This window comes from Cyprinus carpio, chromosome A15 (assembly GCF_018340385.1).
Source record: "Cyprinus carpio isolate SPL01 chromosome A15, ASM1834038v1, whole genome shotgun sequence".
Lineage (NCBI taxonomy): Eukaryota > Metazoa > Chordata > Actinopteri > Cypriniformes > Cyprinidae > Cyprinus > Cyprinus carpio.
In genome coordinates, this window is record NC_056586.1 from 1308486 (window position 1) to 1323265 (window position 14780).

General features: G+C 38.1%; 1 protein-coding gene across 1 annotated transcript in view; it reads left to right on the forward strand.

The window, feature by feature from the left end:
* LOC109067381 (serine/Arginine-related protein 53-like) overlaps positions 1–1697 on the forward strand; it is a 77218-nt gene extending 75521 nt beyond the window's left edge. The window contains exon 6 of the mRNA XM_042770750.1: positions 1290–1697. Within this exon, the coding sequence (XP_042626684.1) occupies positions 1290–1382 (93 nt within the window). The 3' untranslated portion in view covers positions 1383–1697. The remainder of the gene's footprint in view (positions 1–1289) is intronic.
* Positions 1698–14780: the final 13083 nt, after the last annotated feature.

Consider the following 14780-nt stretch of genomic DNA (forward strand, 5'->3'; position numbering starts at 1 on the left):
AAAATAGCCATAGATGCAGGTTTGGCGATTAAAAATAAAGAAAATATACACTACTGTGCAAAAGTCTTAGGCCACTAGTATTTTCACCACCAAAAACCATAAATAATAATTATAATAATTAATAAACAGCACTGGCTATTATCAGACTCCTTGTGCAAACAAAGATCTCACTAGATTATTACAATTATGGCAAATGAATGTTTGGAAATGTGAGCTGATATTTTCTACTGACACACTACAGCAAAAGATAGAAATAACTGACTTAAAGAAAAAATATTTATTTATTTATTTATTATTTTATGGTGAAAAACAGTGGTGTGTATATATAATCTAGTCATGCAGAATACGGCATTAGTGTGTGATTTATGTGTTAATAATAAAAAATAAACAACCAATATATTAGTTATGTGCATGCTAATAAACATCGTTAATAGTGACTATGTGACCCAGGACCACCAAAGCAGTCTTGAGTCTCTGGGGTATATTTGTAGCAGTAGCCAAAAAAACATTGTATGGGTCAAAGATATTGATTTTTCTTTTATGCTGAAAATCATTAGGATATTAAGTAAAGAGCGTGTTCCATGAAGATATTTTGTAAATTTCCTACTGTAAATATATTAAAACTTAATTTTGATTAGTAATGTGCATTGGTAAGAATTCATTTGAACAACTTTAAAGGTGTTTTTTCTTAGTATTTAGATTTTTTTGCACCCTCAGATTCCAGATTTTCAAATAGTTGTATCTCAGACAAATATTGTCCTCCTAACAAACCATACATCAATGGAGAGATTATTTATTCAGCTTTTGGATGATGTATAAACCTCAATTTAAAAAATATACATCAATGGTTTGATTTTTTGTTCTTTTTTTGGATTTTTTATTAAAATCGATTTAATGTGAATTATGGTTAACATTTGTTTGTTCCCCTGGGAACCAAACTCACAACCTTTGCGCTGCTAATGCAATGCTCTACCACTGAGCCACAGGAACACTGAAGACTGGTTTTGTGGTCCAGGGTCACATATGTTTACTAACTGAAAGTGTAAAAAAAAAAAAAAAAAAAATACAATATATTGAAACACAGATTTCATTCCACTGACAAAAGAAAAAAAAAAGAGTTTTCATTCTCTCAGCTCTCTGCGGATGATTCTGAGTTTGGCACAGTGAGGTTTTGGCTGTTCCTGTAGTGATACTCTATGATGGACACAGAAGTAAAGTTCTGTGGAAGTTCATTGTAATTTAATAGTCTAAATGAATTGAAGTTAACTGGCTCTCTCCCTCTCCTGCAGCTCTTCATGGATAAAGAGGAGGCAGAGCGCTTGTGGTTGAACAGACTGATCTCTCTGCGTCAGGAGAGGCTCATGGGGAGTCCAGTATCCTGACCAGATCCAGCTTCCTCACACCTCCAAACCCCTGTAGATGTGGACTTACATCTCTCAAAAGGAGCAAGTGCTCCACCTGCTGGTTTCTATGAGAAATCTGATCCAGAATTCAGCATGTGATTATTCTCAATCTTTGATTATTTTACTTCATACTAACTGATAATGGTAGTATTAAGGTTTAGAAGTAATTTACACAAAATTTGTCATTTTTTTTAAGCTTGGGTAGACATCCTACTCCTCATTATGAATGATGATTGTATTTAGTGTGTGTTGGGTGTTGTTGTTGTTTCTTTTTTCAAAATAAATGACTGATGATCAAACTTAGTAGTCATAAACTTTTTATAGTAAAGAATGGCAACGCGAAAACCTTTTGAGTAATTATTGTTCAGTTTCTGTTTGTCATTTTTAATGTCTACAGTGTTTTCCTCATCAGTCTTTAGTAAGTGAGGTTGAGGGAGGTGAAGTGAGATTAACATTTCCTTGTCAGAGAGCTGAGAAAAGACATCATTGAACTCATTACATGTTTTGGGGGGGTTTCATTACAAACAGCCTTCTTTATTAGTAATCAAGTCTACGGCAGTCTACAAACAGATTTATTGTACCTCTCTTAATAAGTATATTCAAGGCTGGTCCATTATACATACAATTCATATAATCCCGGTGAGATGATTGCAGTTGCATTTGATTAGGATAACGATATTATTATTTAAAATATTTCATATGAGATAGCTGTGATTTTATTTACACATGTGAAATAAACACTTTATCAGGTTTGTTGGACAAAATATTAATCATTCTTTTTTAAAAATATATATCATACAAGAAATATTTGATTTCGGATCACCTTTTCCCCACCTTTTGATGAGGATCAGATGTCAATAGCTGCATGAGGATCTGGTGTCCTCAAAGGATGACGGTTCTTCTGAGCTTCCCCCTTCCGGATGGCTGCTAAGTCAGAGTCAGTCACTGAGATGACAGCCATGCTTTCCAAGGCAGCCGCAAACATCTAGCCTGAGTGGAATCCTCCACCCTATTCAGAATGTTTCCGGCTGGATGATTGGTTTTTGGGAGTGGGGCGCAATACTCAGCCACGTTCTGCCTTAGTCCCTTTCTTCCTGGAGATGCATGAGGAGATCACAAAGTCATGGAAGTCACCTTTCACTGCTTGACACTACCTTAAACAACAGGGTTTCCAATGGTTACTCTGAGATTCCCCAGGCAGAGATGCAGATGTGGTAGTTCTGAGCTGGGGCTGATGCAGGAACTCCGCACAGCAACCTGCTTCATTCTCCAGGTGACCAAGGTTTCGGCGCGGGCCCTTAGTGACGTGACATACAGCCAAGTATGGTGACCCATACTCGGAATTCGTGCTCTGCTTTTTTAACCCATCCAAAGTGCGCACACACACAGCAGTGAACACACACACACCGTGAACACACACCCAGAGCAGTGGGCAGCCATTTATGCTGCGGCACCCGGGGAGCATTTGGGGGATTGGTGCCTTGCTCAAGGGCACCTCAGTCGTGGTATTGAGGGTGGAGAGAGCACTGTACATGCACCACCCCACCTACAATTCCTGCGGGCCCGAGACTAGAACTCACAACCCTTGGATTGTGAGTCCGACACTCTAACCATTAGGCCACGACTTCCCTTAACAAGACGATGTCCACCTTGTTGGTCCAGGAGTGTCCTCTCTGGCTGAACCTTGTGGAGATGTAAGACGCAGGCAAAGTACACTTTCTCAGTGCCCCCATCTCGCAAGCCATACTCTTCAGCGACACTTAAGGAGTTGAAGCAGATGGAGGCCATCAAGCACATCTTGCCCTGGTGAGATACTACTGCCAGGCAATAACACCCCTGGTGGAGGTGGAGACTGCTGTCCTGTTGGCATAGGATGCATTAGATCCTGTCCCTCCAGCTAAGATGAAGCAGGGATTCTACAGGGGTTATCTTGGATCTCTGAGTCTTGAAGCAGGATCCTGTTGAAGTTCCTGACACAGAAATGCATTCTGACATGTGTCTGCTCCCCAGATTGGTTCGTAGAAATCGACCTGAAGATTGCATGCTTCCATGTCTTGTTTTTTCTTAGACACAGGCCGCCTTATATTTCTGATATAAGAAAGCATATGAACGGTGGCCATGTCCTTCCCCATGATGAGTAATGTCCATTCTGTCCCAAAGGACTATGGGGCTTACATGAGGCACTGGGTAGGTTACGATCTTGTGCATGCATTTGTCACTGCCTTGCTGCTGCTTGCCAGCATCTGCATCGCCAATCCACGTAACACAGTTCAGTAGTTACCATAGGGACCCCTAATTGATTGAGGGAACTGAGACAAGGGAATTTTGTCCCTCCTTCACAACCTTGAACTACCCGCTGAATGGCCGGGACATCATCTCAGCTCCTCAGCACAAACCTGAATGAGTGGAGCACACCGACTACTTTATATACCCATTGTTACTTATCCCTGTGTTTTGTGCTGGACTCGAATTTTGTAGTTTCCATGTTTCTTTTGTTCTGAGTTCACTCCTTGTGTTTAGTCCCTGAGTGCCTTGTTTGTTGTCATGGTACTTAATAATTCTCACCTTTTGCCCTAGTTTATCCCTTGTTTCGTTGTCAGTTGCTGAATGTTGCCATTTTGCTTGTGCATTCCCTCCAACAGGAAACGAGGGGTATTATCAAGCACTAGATCAGTGGTTCTCAACAAGGGAACAAATAGGGGCCCTCTTCAGTTTAGTTTTATTAACAACATTAAATTAAAATGGAAAAATAACTTAATTAAAGATGATACAATACAGATCGAGACTGATTTTCAGAATGTCACAACATTAAATCGCATCAGTACTCACAGGTACTGAGAATGTGTAGAATATCTCTGATGATAATATAATGCACGGTTCAAACCAAGAGACACATAATTGGACTACACGCTTGTGGACTGTAGATTGACATGAAGTGTATCAATATAATATGAACAAGCTAGTCTTCAGGGGAATGACAGCTGAAAGGGTCTATGCTGTGGTTAAGGCCAGAGAATGCATCAGAAGTGCAAAGTTTCCTAGAACTAATGGGATATAGCAGTTAGTTCATAAATGGGTGAACGTTTGACATAACACCAGTTAAGACCATTTACGGCCTGCGAGTTAAGTGTGATTGGACAATTAGTCTTAAGAGGTACACTCATTGTGTTACCACAGTCACTCCATGCTAGATTTCATGAGCTCATTTGGTCCTAACAGAATCTTTGAATTAAAGTGCTGGTCTGTCATGGACAGTGATGCAAAGAGGCATGTCAGATCATGCCATGGATGCCAATTAGTGATGAGACCTGATAGGCAAGAGCCACTGAGAATAACATGTCTGCCCAAAGGCCCTTGGCAGGATCTAGACACTGATATACTAGCTCCTCTGCCAACTGGAGAGTCTGTGCTAGTGGCCACAACCATATCACCCTGCAGCCCCAAGACTGGTTGCCCACTGAAGCTAAGCAGGGTTGAGCTGGTCAGTACCTGGATGGGAGACCTCCTGGGAAAACTAGGTTGCTATTGAAAGAGGTTTTAGTGAGAGGCCAGCAGGGGATGCTCACCCTGTAGTCTGTGTGGGTCCTAATGCTCTGGTATAGTGACGGGGATACTATACTGTCAAAAAAAAGCACCGTCTTTTGGATGAGACGTTAAACCGAGGTCCTGACTCTCTGTGGTCATTAAAAATCCCATGGCACTTCTTGTAAAGAGTAGGGGTGTAACCCCCGGTGTCCTGGCCAAATTGCCCCCCAGGCCATGTCAATTATGGCCTCCTAATAATCCCCAACCACTTGGCTCTATGATTATCTCTCCTCTCCACATGTAGCTGGTGTGTGGTGAGCACACTGGTGCCGTTGTCCTGTGGCTGCCGTCCCATCATACAGGTGGATGCTGCACACTGGTGGTGGTTGAGGAGAGACCCCCCACATGATTGTAAAGCGCTTTGGGTGTACAACAATACACAATAAAGCGCTATATAAATACATCATTCATTCATGTATCATTCATATATTCATATACTAGTGGTAGTTGATTATTACAGCCGCTATTATGAATATGCAATACTCAAATTCACTGCAGCCGATAAAATCGACGGCTTGATCGTCAGATCTGATTGTGGCCCACAGTGTGTCTGCTCAATTTAAACAGTTCTGTGAGACAAATAGCATCCAGTATGTGAAAACAACCCCAAACAGTCAAATGGCGAGGTGGAGAGGCAGAATGGGTCCATATTGAAACACATAAGAAAAGCTCAGGCAGAAGAGCTAGAGGGGAAACAGGAGCTCCGCAGAACTACTGGGAAAAGCCCTGCCGAGTTGCTTTTCAAGAGGAAAATTTAAGGGAAGCTGTCAGATTTTTATCATGCCATGTATGACCACATCATGATGCTGAGTAAAAAAGGTAGAGCAAAGCTTTACACTGATCACTACCGCAGAGCAAGAGCTTCACAGCTTGAGATGGGACACCAGGTTCTGGTAAAACAAGTAAAGACAGACAAACTGAAAACTCCGTTCAACCAAATTCCATATTGTGGAAGGGGAAATTTTGTGACCATCAAAGACCCAAGTGGAGCACAATATAAAAGAAACACCATGTTTGAGAAGAAATTCTTCATTGAAAATGCAAATGACAGTCCAACTGAACAGCAAAACCAATCAGAGACAGGTCCAGTCAAGTCAGTGATAGAATACAGAACAAATAATTGCTGATAAAATGCCAGTCCAGAGTGAGCCACTAGGTGATGGTGTTGCTCCACAGATGCAACCACGGAGACAAATCAGACTGCCAGAGATATTTAAACACTTTATTGTTAAATGTGTCTGTTTGAGGAAATGCCATGCACTGATATGTTATGCACACATATTTCACTGTGTTCTCAAAGTATCAAAATCAATATGTTTTAAAGGTGAAGTTTAGGGGAAGTTTATTTGTCTATTATTATGCGTAAAGGGTAAAAGGGTAAGTTTATGTTGTCAGTTATCACTCGTTGTGTTGATGCTTTGATACATCATGTTGAATATGACAACATGTTCATTATAAGCACCAAAAGCACGTTTAGTGTGATTTGTGTGAAGAGTAAAGAAACAAACAGAGTTTCAGTTGTCTTGTGTTAGATTTTTTTCAGTGTTTTTAGCTGGTTTTAAGACAAAACGATGAGTTAATGCTTAATTTCTCCATATCTGTTGTGATTAAGAAACAAACTCATTTACATATTGGATGGCCTGAGGGTGAGTCCATTTTCAGCAAAATTTTATTTTTGGGCGAACTATTAGTTTATAATGGGTCATATGATGCTTTTTTTAAAGATCATTATTTTGTGTATTTGGTGTAACAAAATATGTTGACATGCTTTAATGTTCAAAAAAGCATTATTTTTCAAATACTGTACATTATTGTAGGTCCTCTATGCCCTGCCTCTCTCAAACGCGTCTTTTTCTACAAAGTCCCTCCTTCTGAGAAGCGCAGTCTGCTCTGATTGGCCAACTGACCCAGTGCATTGTGATTGGCTAAATTGGCAAGCACTCGTTGGAAATGTAACGCCCCTTTCCATAATCGTGAGTTTCAACTTTCAAAATAAATGTAAAGACAGTTAAGAATGTCTTTAGTTTCACCATCAGTTCAAGCCTGAAAGGGGAACAGAGTCATGTGACACAGACAGTGATGAAGCTCGTATGTGTTTGCAGTACACAAGCCACCGACGGTTAAGACTGCTGACTCCACTGTGTGACCCTGTCTCTCGCTCTCTCTCTCTCTCACACACACACACACACGATGCGCAAAACTCCGCCATTTGAGCAGTCAATAGCAAATACTTAAACTAATAACAAAACATAGTTACAGTAGCTGATTCAGAAGCGCCAGATTGTGTGACCCTGTCTCTCTCTCTATCTCTCTCACTCACACACACACACACAACGCGCAAAAAAAAATGCGTTGCTGTTCTGTTGTGAGTAATCTTAAAGATTCCTAAATGCATCTACTTTCAGAAGACCAAATAAAGTGCTTTTGCTTTCGCCTAGATACACACAGCATCTCCCTGACATGGCTGCTTCAACACTAACCGCGGTTGTTGGTGGCGGCATTACGCAAATATTCCCAGATAGTGACATAAAAATGTGGGGGCTTGTTAGAACGAGCCATTTTATGGGTGCGTGGCAGAGTCTTAAATTTGATAAATAATATCTCTTTGGGTTTGAGACTTTAGTCTTTACAACTTTACAGATCTTCTTCATGCACCAAGAGCTTGTAACACTCCAAAGAGAAAGGAAAAATTGAAATCACATCATATGACCCCTTTAACTCATGCCTGTCCAGCAATCACACGAGTGACTGCTGTGAAGACAAGATGTCAAGTAAGGCTATCCAAGGTTGTCCTGTGCCTGCATGTAGACAAACTGCACCTCCAAAAAAAACAGGTTAAATGTTGTATTGATACATACTACAAACTGGAAAAATAGGGAAAAGGCTAGTTTATTGTTGACAATACACAATCACATACTCCAAACAGGAATGGCCTCAAATAAGAAATTCATAAGAAATTAAGTAAAATGATATTTAATTTCTTTATTTCATCTGTCACTTGTGTTTGAGTCTCAAATGGTACACCAACAAAGGGAAAAACGTGTTTTTAAATGAGCAATTTGTATGAGCATTAAAGACTTTTTTCTTTCCTGATTTAATCAGTGTTTTTGAACTAATTGATTCAGTGAATGCTACAACTGCTCACTTCCACAGAAAGTCACTTGTTGTCACCTACTGGCTGAACAATGCAAGTTGCACTAAAGTCACTGAAAAGACAAACACAGAAAGCAGAGTGATACAAACGTTGCAAAGTCAGTGCTGATACCGGTGGAATATGTATGTGTGTTTAGCTACTTGTCACCTGAAGCATCACTGTGGAATTCATGCTCTGCAGCTTCTGTGAACAGTTAAGCCCTCCTACTTTGGTTTGATCTCAAAAGTTAGACCGCTGGAGCAGCTCATGGGAAAGTCTGTTATTTTGGTGTTATGCAATATCCCTGCAGTACCAAAGCAGAGTTAATATTAGGCAGTTGTTAGGCAATTTTATTATATATACATCCAAACCTTGGGGATCTCTAATGGGTACGGCCAAGAATATAGCAGTCCGACAAGTAATAATAATAGTTTTAGAACTGTATACAAATATATACAATTACCATGCTAGAACAGACTGTTTGCAACCATGAGGGGGTTGTATAAGAATAATCGGCTACACATTAGATGTCACCATGACATTGCTGTGAAGAAGAAAACAAATACTGTAAAGTCGGCTATTTTAAACATTTTGATCACTTCAACCAATCATTTTTAATCAATGATCTTATCTCTACAAACCATTTAGATTTGATGTTTTTTTAAATGAAGCTTGACTAGATGACAGCTGAAGTGCAACAATTTTAAATTAATCATCCCCTCCAAATTTCACTTATATTAGTGTGTGCAGAACTGGTAAGGAAGGTGGTGAAATAGCAGCTCTTTAAAAGAATTTCAGTGTAAAGAAATATCCCTGGGAGATGTCTTGCCTTTTGTGTATCTTGGTATTGTGTTGAAAGGCACGCCAGGGGTTTAATTGCTAATTATTTACAGGCCACCAAGATGCTCTCAAGCTCTGAAACTAACCCTGAATTTGAATGCTTTGTCATTGCTGGCAACTTTAATATTCATGAATTTAGGCCCAAAAAGGCTCAGATCCATGATTGTGGGTGGGTCCTTCCACATGCTTGGTGAGATTAAAGGTGCTCAGAATAGATAAAGCTAAGAGGTTTTGGAGCTAGTATTATAAACTTTTATCTGTTCTGAGCACCTTTGATCTCCCTCAGCATGTTGAAGGACCCACCCACAGTCATGGACACACATTAGATCTACTTGTCCTTTTGAACCTAAACACCTGAAACCCTGTTATAAAGGGTGCAATTCTGTTTGATCACTTCTGCATTGTCTTTGACATGTTATTCTTCCCTACCACTGAAACCAGATGCCACAATCAAAAAACGGTACAGATGAGAACACTAGTGTTTTGTTCATGAATGTTATATCTATGTTACCACTCTGTTGATGCTGTCTTTGACAAGTTTAACTTTAAAATGAATGCAGCAATTAATAAAATCACACCTATAAAAAAAAGAAAAACACCATTGAAAAACACAACAGCAGTGCCATGCATGAAAATAAAATGTAGAAAAGCAGAACATACGTGGCAGAAAACAAATCCATTATAACATCTACAAAGAATGTCTTAACACTTACAATAAGGAACTTCACACTGCTAGACAGACCTTCTTTTCAAATGTTATAAACAAGTACATCAGTACCACACGTACTGTACACTGCACGCTGTTGTTGACAGGTTAATTAACCCTCCAGTGAACTGTTTTCTACTCAGAAATGCACAGAGTGAAATGCAACAGCCCCCACACAACAGCAGCATAGGAGGATAGTTACTATGACAAACTTTGAGACAACTGCCTGCAAAACTTTGCATGAAACATCCTGTTGTCTGTACACTCCCACTCATTTGGTTTTTTTTTTTTTGGTTTTGTTTTTGTAGTCATCCTGGATTGTGATCTTAACATCAGAAGCCGCAACAAAGCAATTACTAAATCAGTCTATTGCCATCTAAAAAACAACATGAATCAGATCCTTTGTGTCCAAGAAATACCTAGAGAAGCTTATTCATGTTCATGATCTCCTCTTTCTGTATAGTTCTTTGAATTATCACTGTGCATGAAATGTGTTATATAAACAAACTTGCCTTGGCTTTCCTAATGAATGCTGTTCGCTACATAATATACATAAATACATTGGTTATCAGACAAAATACATGTCTAGTATAACTAATTTACATCTCTACAGACATTTATTATACAGTTTAGAAATAATATTTTTTTATTAATTGAATAATTAGTGATGTTTATAAATGCACTTGGATGTATTATGAATGTGTGGTGATTTATACCGTATATATGTATATGAAATATCTTAATCTTCTCTAATAAGCTCTACTGAAGTTTGGTCTGTGTGTGTCATGACGTTGCAGGGTGTTCCTAATGAACGCATTGTCAAGTGAAGTGAACATGCTTAGGGAATAGTGAGCACTCTGTAGGGTTTCTCTCCTAATGAGCCAATGATCTGAATGCACCATTTTTCATGGGTTGCAAAAAAATTAAAAAAAATAATAATCTTCATTAGGTGACAATTATATTTGTCACGAGTCACCAGTTTCCTTTTGGTTCAGAAACTATTATTTTGTTAAGTTTATTTCACTTTTAGCAGTTTGTGGTGTTGGTTTTATTTTTATTTTTATTTATTTATCAGGACAATGCATATTAACAACAGTACAACCTGTAACATGCCAGAGTTAGCCAATGGCTAATTTTCATCTGTAGTCCTGTTTGCCCAGTTGTACATTGGCATCCTAAGGAAAGTACAATTTAAAAAATTTGCATGTACATACAGCTATATTTGTCTGCTACAGCACAGCTGTACAGCACCTGTCAGTGCAACAGGTTAAAAAACATTTGTTAGATGAATATAAAAATAAGTTTTAACATCATTAGTAGGGTCTTACAATAATACAGTAATTGCGGTTAACATCAAACAAAAACGAAAAAAAAAAAAGACACACATTCACAAATAACACAAACGGGCAACAGCAAAACTTTAATGTTGACAAGTCTGATTATTAATAAGCCAACGTTTCAGATGTGATCGAAAAAGGCTATATGTGTTGATATCTCTGATTGATGACGGAATGGTGTTCCACTCCTGAGAAGCCCTAACGGAGAAGGTGGATTTACTAAAAACACTTTTTCTGAATGGAATAATACAGTCACCTCTTGACACTCCTCTGGTGATTCTGTGTGTGGTTGTTCTAAGATTAATAAAATCACCGAGGGGTGGCAGGTCATCCCATGTAAGATTTTGTAGACCTGACAGCAATTTGTGAGCTTGATTCGATTTTCCCAACTTAAAATATTGTATTTTAATAAAATGGCACAGTGGTGAAAAGGTTTTGGTTTCTTATCAAGTACTTTGAGTGTCTATTTGTATAAAGATTTTAATGGTTTCAGGGTAGTGGAGTTAGACTGGGACCAGCTCGTTAAACAGTAGGTAAAATGAGATAAAATCATTGAGTGCATGAAAGTTTTGGCAGCTTGAATAGACAATTGACTTTCAAATAAATTGGAAATTTACTAGATTAAACTTGACTTTTTTACATGTTTGCCTTATATGTGATCTAAAATTTGGTTTGTTGTCTAAATAAATGCCAAGATATTTGTATTCTTTGACAATTTGTATTTTTTTTACCTGACACAAGGATATCTGCATCTTTGTGTTACCTTATGTGATTTAGTAAAGAACATACCCACAGTTTTTGACACATTGAATTGTAAACACGATTGATTCAACCATGTTGTAACTTTAACCATCACATTTGTAAGCTTGTCGGCAACCTCGGTTTTTGAAGATCCATGTACATACAGAACTTTGTCATCCGTGTACATTTGAATGTTAACCTCCGGACACACCAGTGGCAGATCATTAATGTACATACAGAATAAGATAGGGGATAGTATGGAGCCTTGTGGCAGGCCGGTCGACAGAGGGAGGGGCTCAGACTGGCTATTACCAATACGAACAGTTTGTAAGCGTTGACAGAGATATGATTTTAACCATTTTAACACCTTATCTGAGAGATTAAAAGAGGATAGTTTAGCCAATAGGATACGATGGTTTACTGTGTCAAATGCTTTTCTAAGGTCAAGGAAGACTGCTCCTACAATGCTATTGCTGTCAAATGATAACTTGATTTTATCAATAAAATAGCAATTTGCTGATTCAGTTGAATGGTTAGTTCAAAATCCAAACTGTAGTGGGTGAAGATGGAAAGAATTTTTGTTTAAGTGATTTTTTATATGATCAGATGTCCATTTCTCCAGGACTTTAGACACTACAGGTAAAATATTTATAGGTCTGTAATTAGAGACAAATTGTGGGTTTCCTGATTTAAAAATGGGTGATACAATGGCGGTTTTCCATATGTTTGGAAATTCTGCTTGACATATGGATTGGTTCATAATTTTTGTGATGGGACTGGCTAATGATAAGCTAAAATCTTTGAGTAAAAAGCAAGACTAGGTTCTGTTGATGGGGTTTTACATAACGCAACATTTACAGATTTGAAGCTCTGGGCAATATCTGTAACCGAGTCAACAAAATAATGATTAAATGTCATAGCTACTTCTACTGGGTTTCTAACGCGCCTTTCATCCACCGTTAGTTCAACAGGTTTTCTTGTTTTATGCTCTTGGCCCATTATTTTTTTTTAGCTGGTCCCATACTAACTTTGTATTACCCCTTGCCTCACTAATTATGGTCAGAAAAAGTTAGCCCTAGACTTTCTCAACATGGATGTTACAGCATTCCTTAGCATAGCAAAGTTATGTTTATCATGTGGCCGGTTTGTTTTAATAGCCCTTTTCAGTGCAAGGTAATGCTCTTTCATTTTCTTCAGGACATCTGCATTAATCCAAGGGTGACTACTTCTTCTATTCCTTTGTGTATACCTACAAGTGAATTTTTTAATAATACATTGTAATTTACTTGAAAGTGTCCTGCTTCCCTCATGGACATCTTTTCCAGTTAACAGAGAATCCCAATTAAAATTATTAACTGTGTTTTTGAAATGTTCTTGATCTTTATTTGGTATTCTAAATGATTCCTGGTCTTTAACAGTAGGGACACCAAATCTCTTTTTTGTCAATTTCCTCACCACAAGTACTAAATTGTGGTCGGATATTCCTGTGATCATGTTGAGGGATTTTGTCATTCTTTCTGGTCTATTGCTGAATACCAGGTCAATCTGGGTTTTGTTTGACTGAGTTACTCTTGTTGGGCCCTTAATTACCTGTGTGAGGTCAAAACGATCTGTTATTTGTTTGAGTTTTTTTCTGACTGAACTATCCTCCCAATTTACATTGAAATCCGCGATTATTATTACCTCTTTATCAAAATTGCAATTTGCCAACATATTTTGCAGTTTTTCATAAAAATCTATATTTGAACTGGGTGGACTGTAAATTACAATGAGGCTAAAAAACATTTGTGGTGATAAAATCATTTTCAGCCTAATACATTCTAGGTCACAGTTTGCCAAGTTTATCTCCTCACACTGAATATTGTTCTTTATATAAACCATAACTCCGCCTCCTTTAAATTTCACTCTATCGCGTCTATAGATTTGGTAGCCTGGTACCATGATTGCAGCTGATGTTGAGTGTTACCATTGTTGTGTTTGTATGTCAAGGATTGAAAGACGTTTTTTCAGCAGTCACTTCACTATTGTGGAAGATACATAAAGTAAGAGTTATATGAATTATGTTGTTGATTATTATTGTTGCTTTATTAATGCTAAAATAATATCTTAATGTTAATAATAGTTTGGCTGATTTTAAAGTCAGGCAATTCCTTTATTTCATGTTCTAACTTGTCTTCATTTGTCACACTTCTGACACAACTCTATTAGAAATCTGAATATGAATATGGAAGGTCAAAGAGCCCAAACAAATGCTAATCACTAATCACCATTATGGTGACTTCAAAACAATTACAGCAGTAAACAACTAAATTTCTCACAGTGGCACAGTTAAAGACTTTATAATGTAAATTCACAGTAAAAGAAGAGCAGTAAATTACTGTGATGTTTGCATCATTCTGCTGTTAATTCAGTCATTTGTAAGAAAATGACCAGCATGCATTGATTTCACAATACATTTCTGACTACAGTAATTTATTGTATCTTTAATCCTTGTAAATTCCTGGCAATATTTCACTCTGTGGCTTATGTGTGTGCATTACCCAGATGACTTCCTGTGCAGCTTCTATCACACAGGAAACAAAAGGCAGTGGGTGAGGAGGAGGATCCCAACCCCCAGACCTCCCAGGTCCATAGGGCATGCTGTCATGTCCTTCTCAGAGCTAAGACCCCCCACCTGATCCAGCCCAGCTTCTTCTGTAGATCATCAGATTCCAGAAATTAAGTACTTGTAATCAAATTACATTTTTAAATACGCGTAATCAGACTACAGTTTTTTTTTTTCAATGATTACATGATTACATATTCACACAAAACCAATAAATTATTCACAATTTATTGACTTTCTAAAATAGCCTACTGCTTTTATTCAGAAAGTCTTCCAGTTTTGTGGACATCCACACAAAGACTAGTCACTAGTCAGGAAGCTACACAGTATTTGACCACAGGATTACCAGAAATCATTTCAGTTTTAAGAAGTGTTTTCTCAGCATTTCAATATTTGCATTAACTACTGATGGACAAATTCATTTTTATTT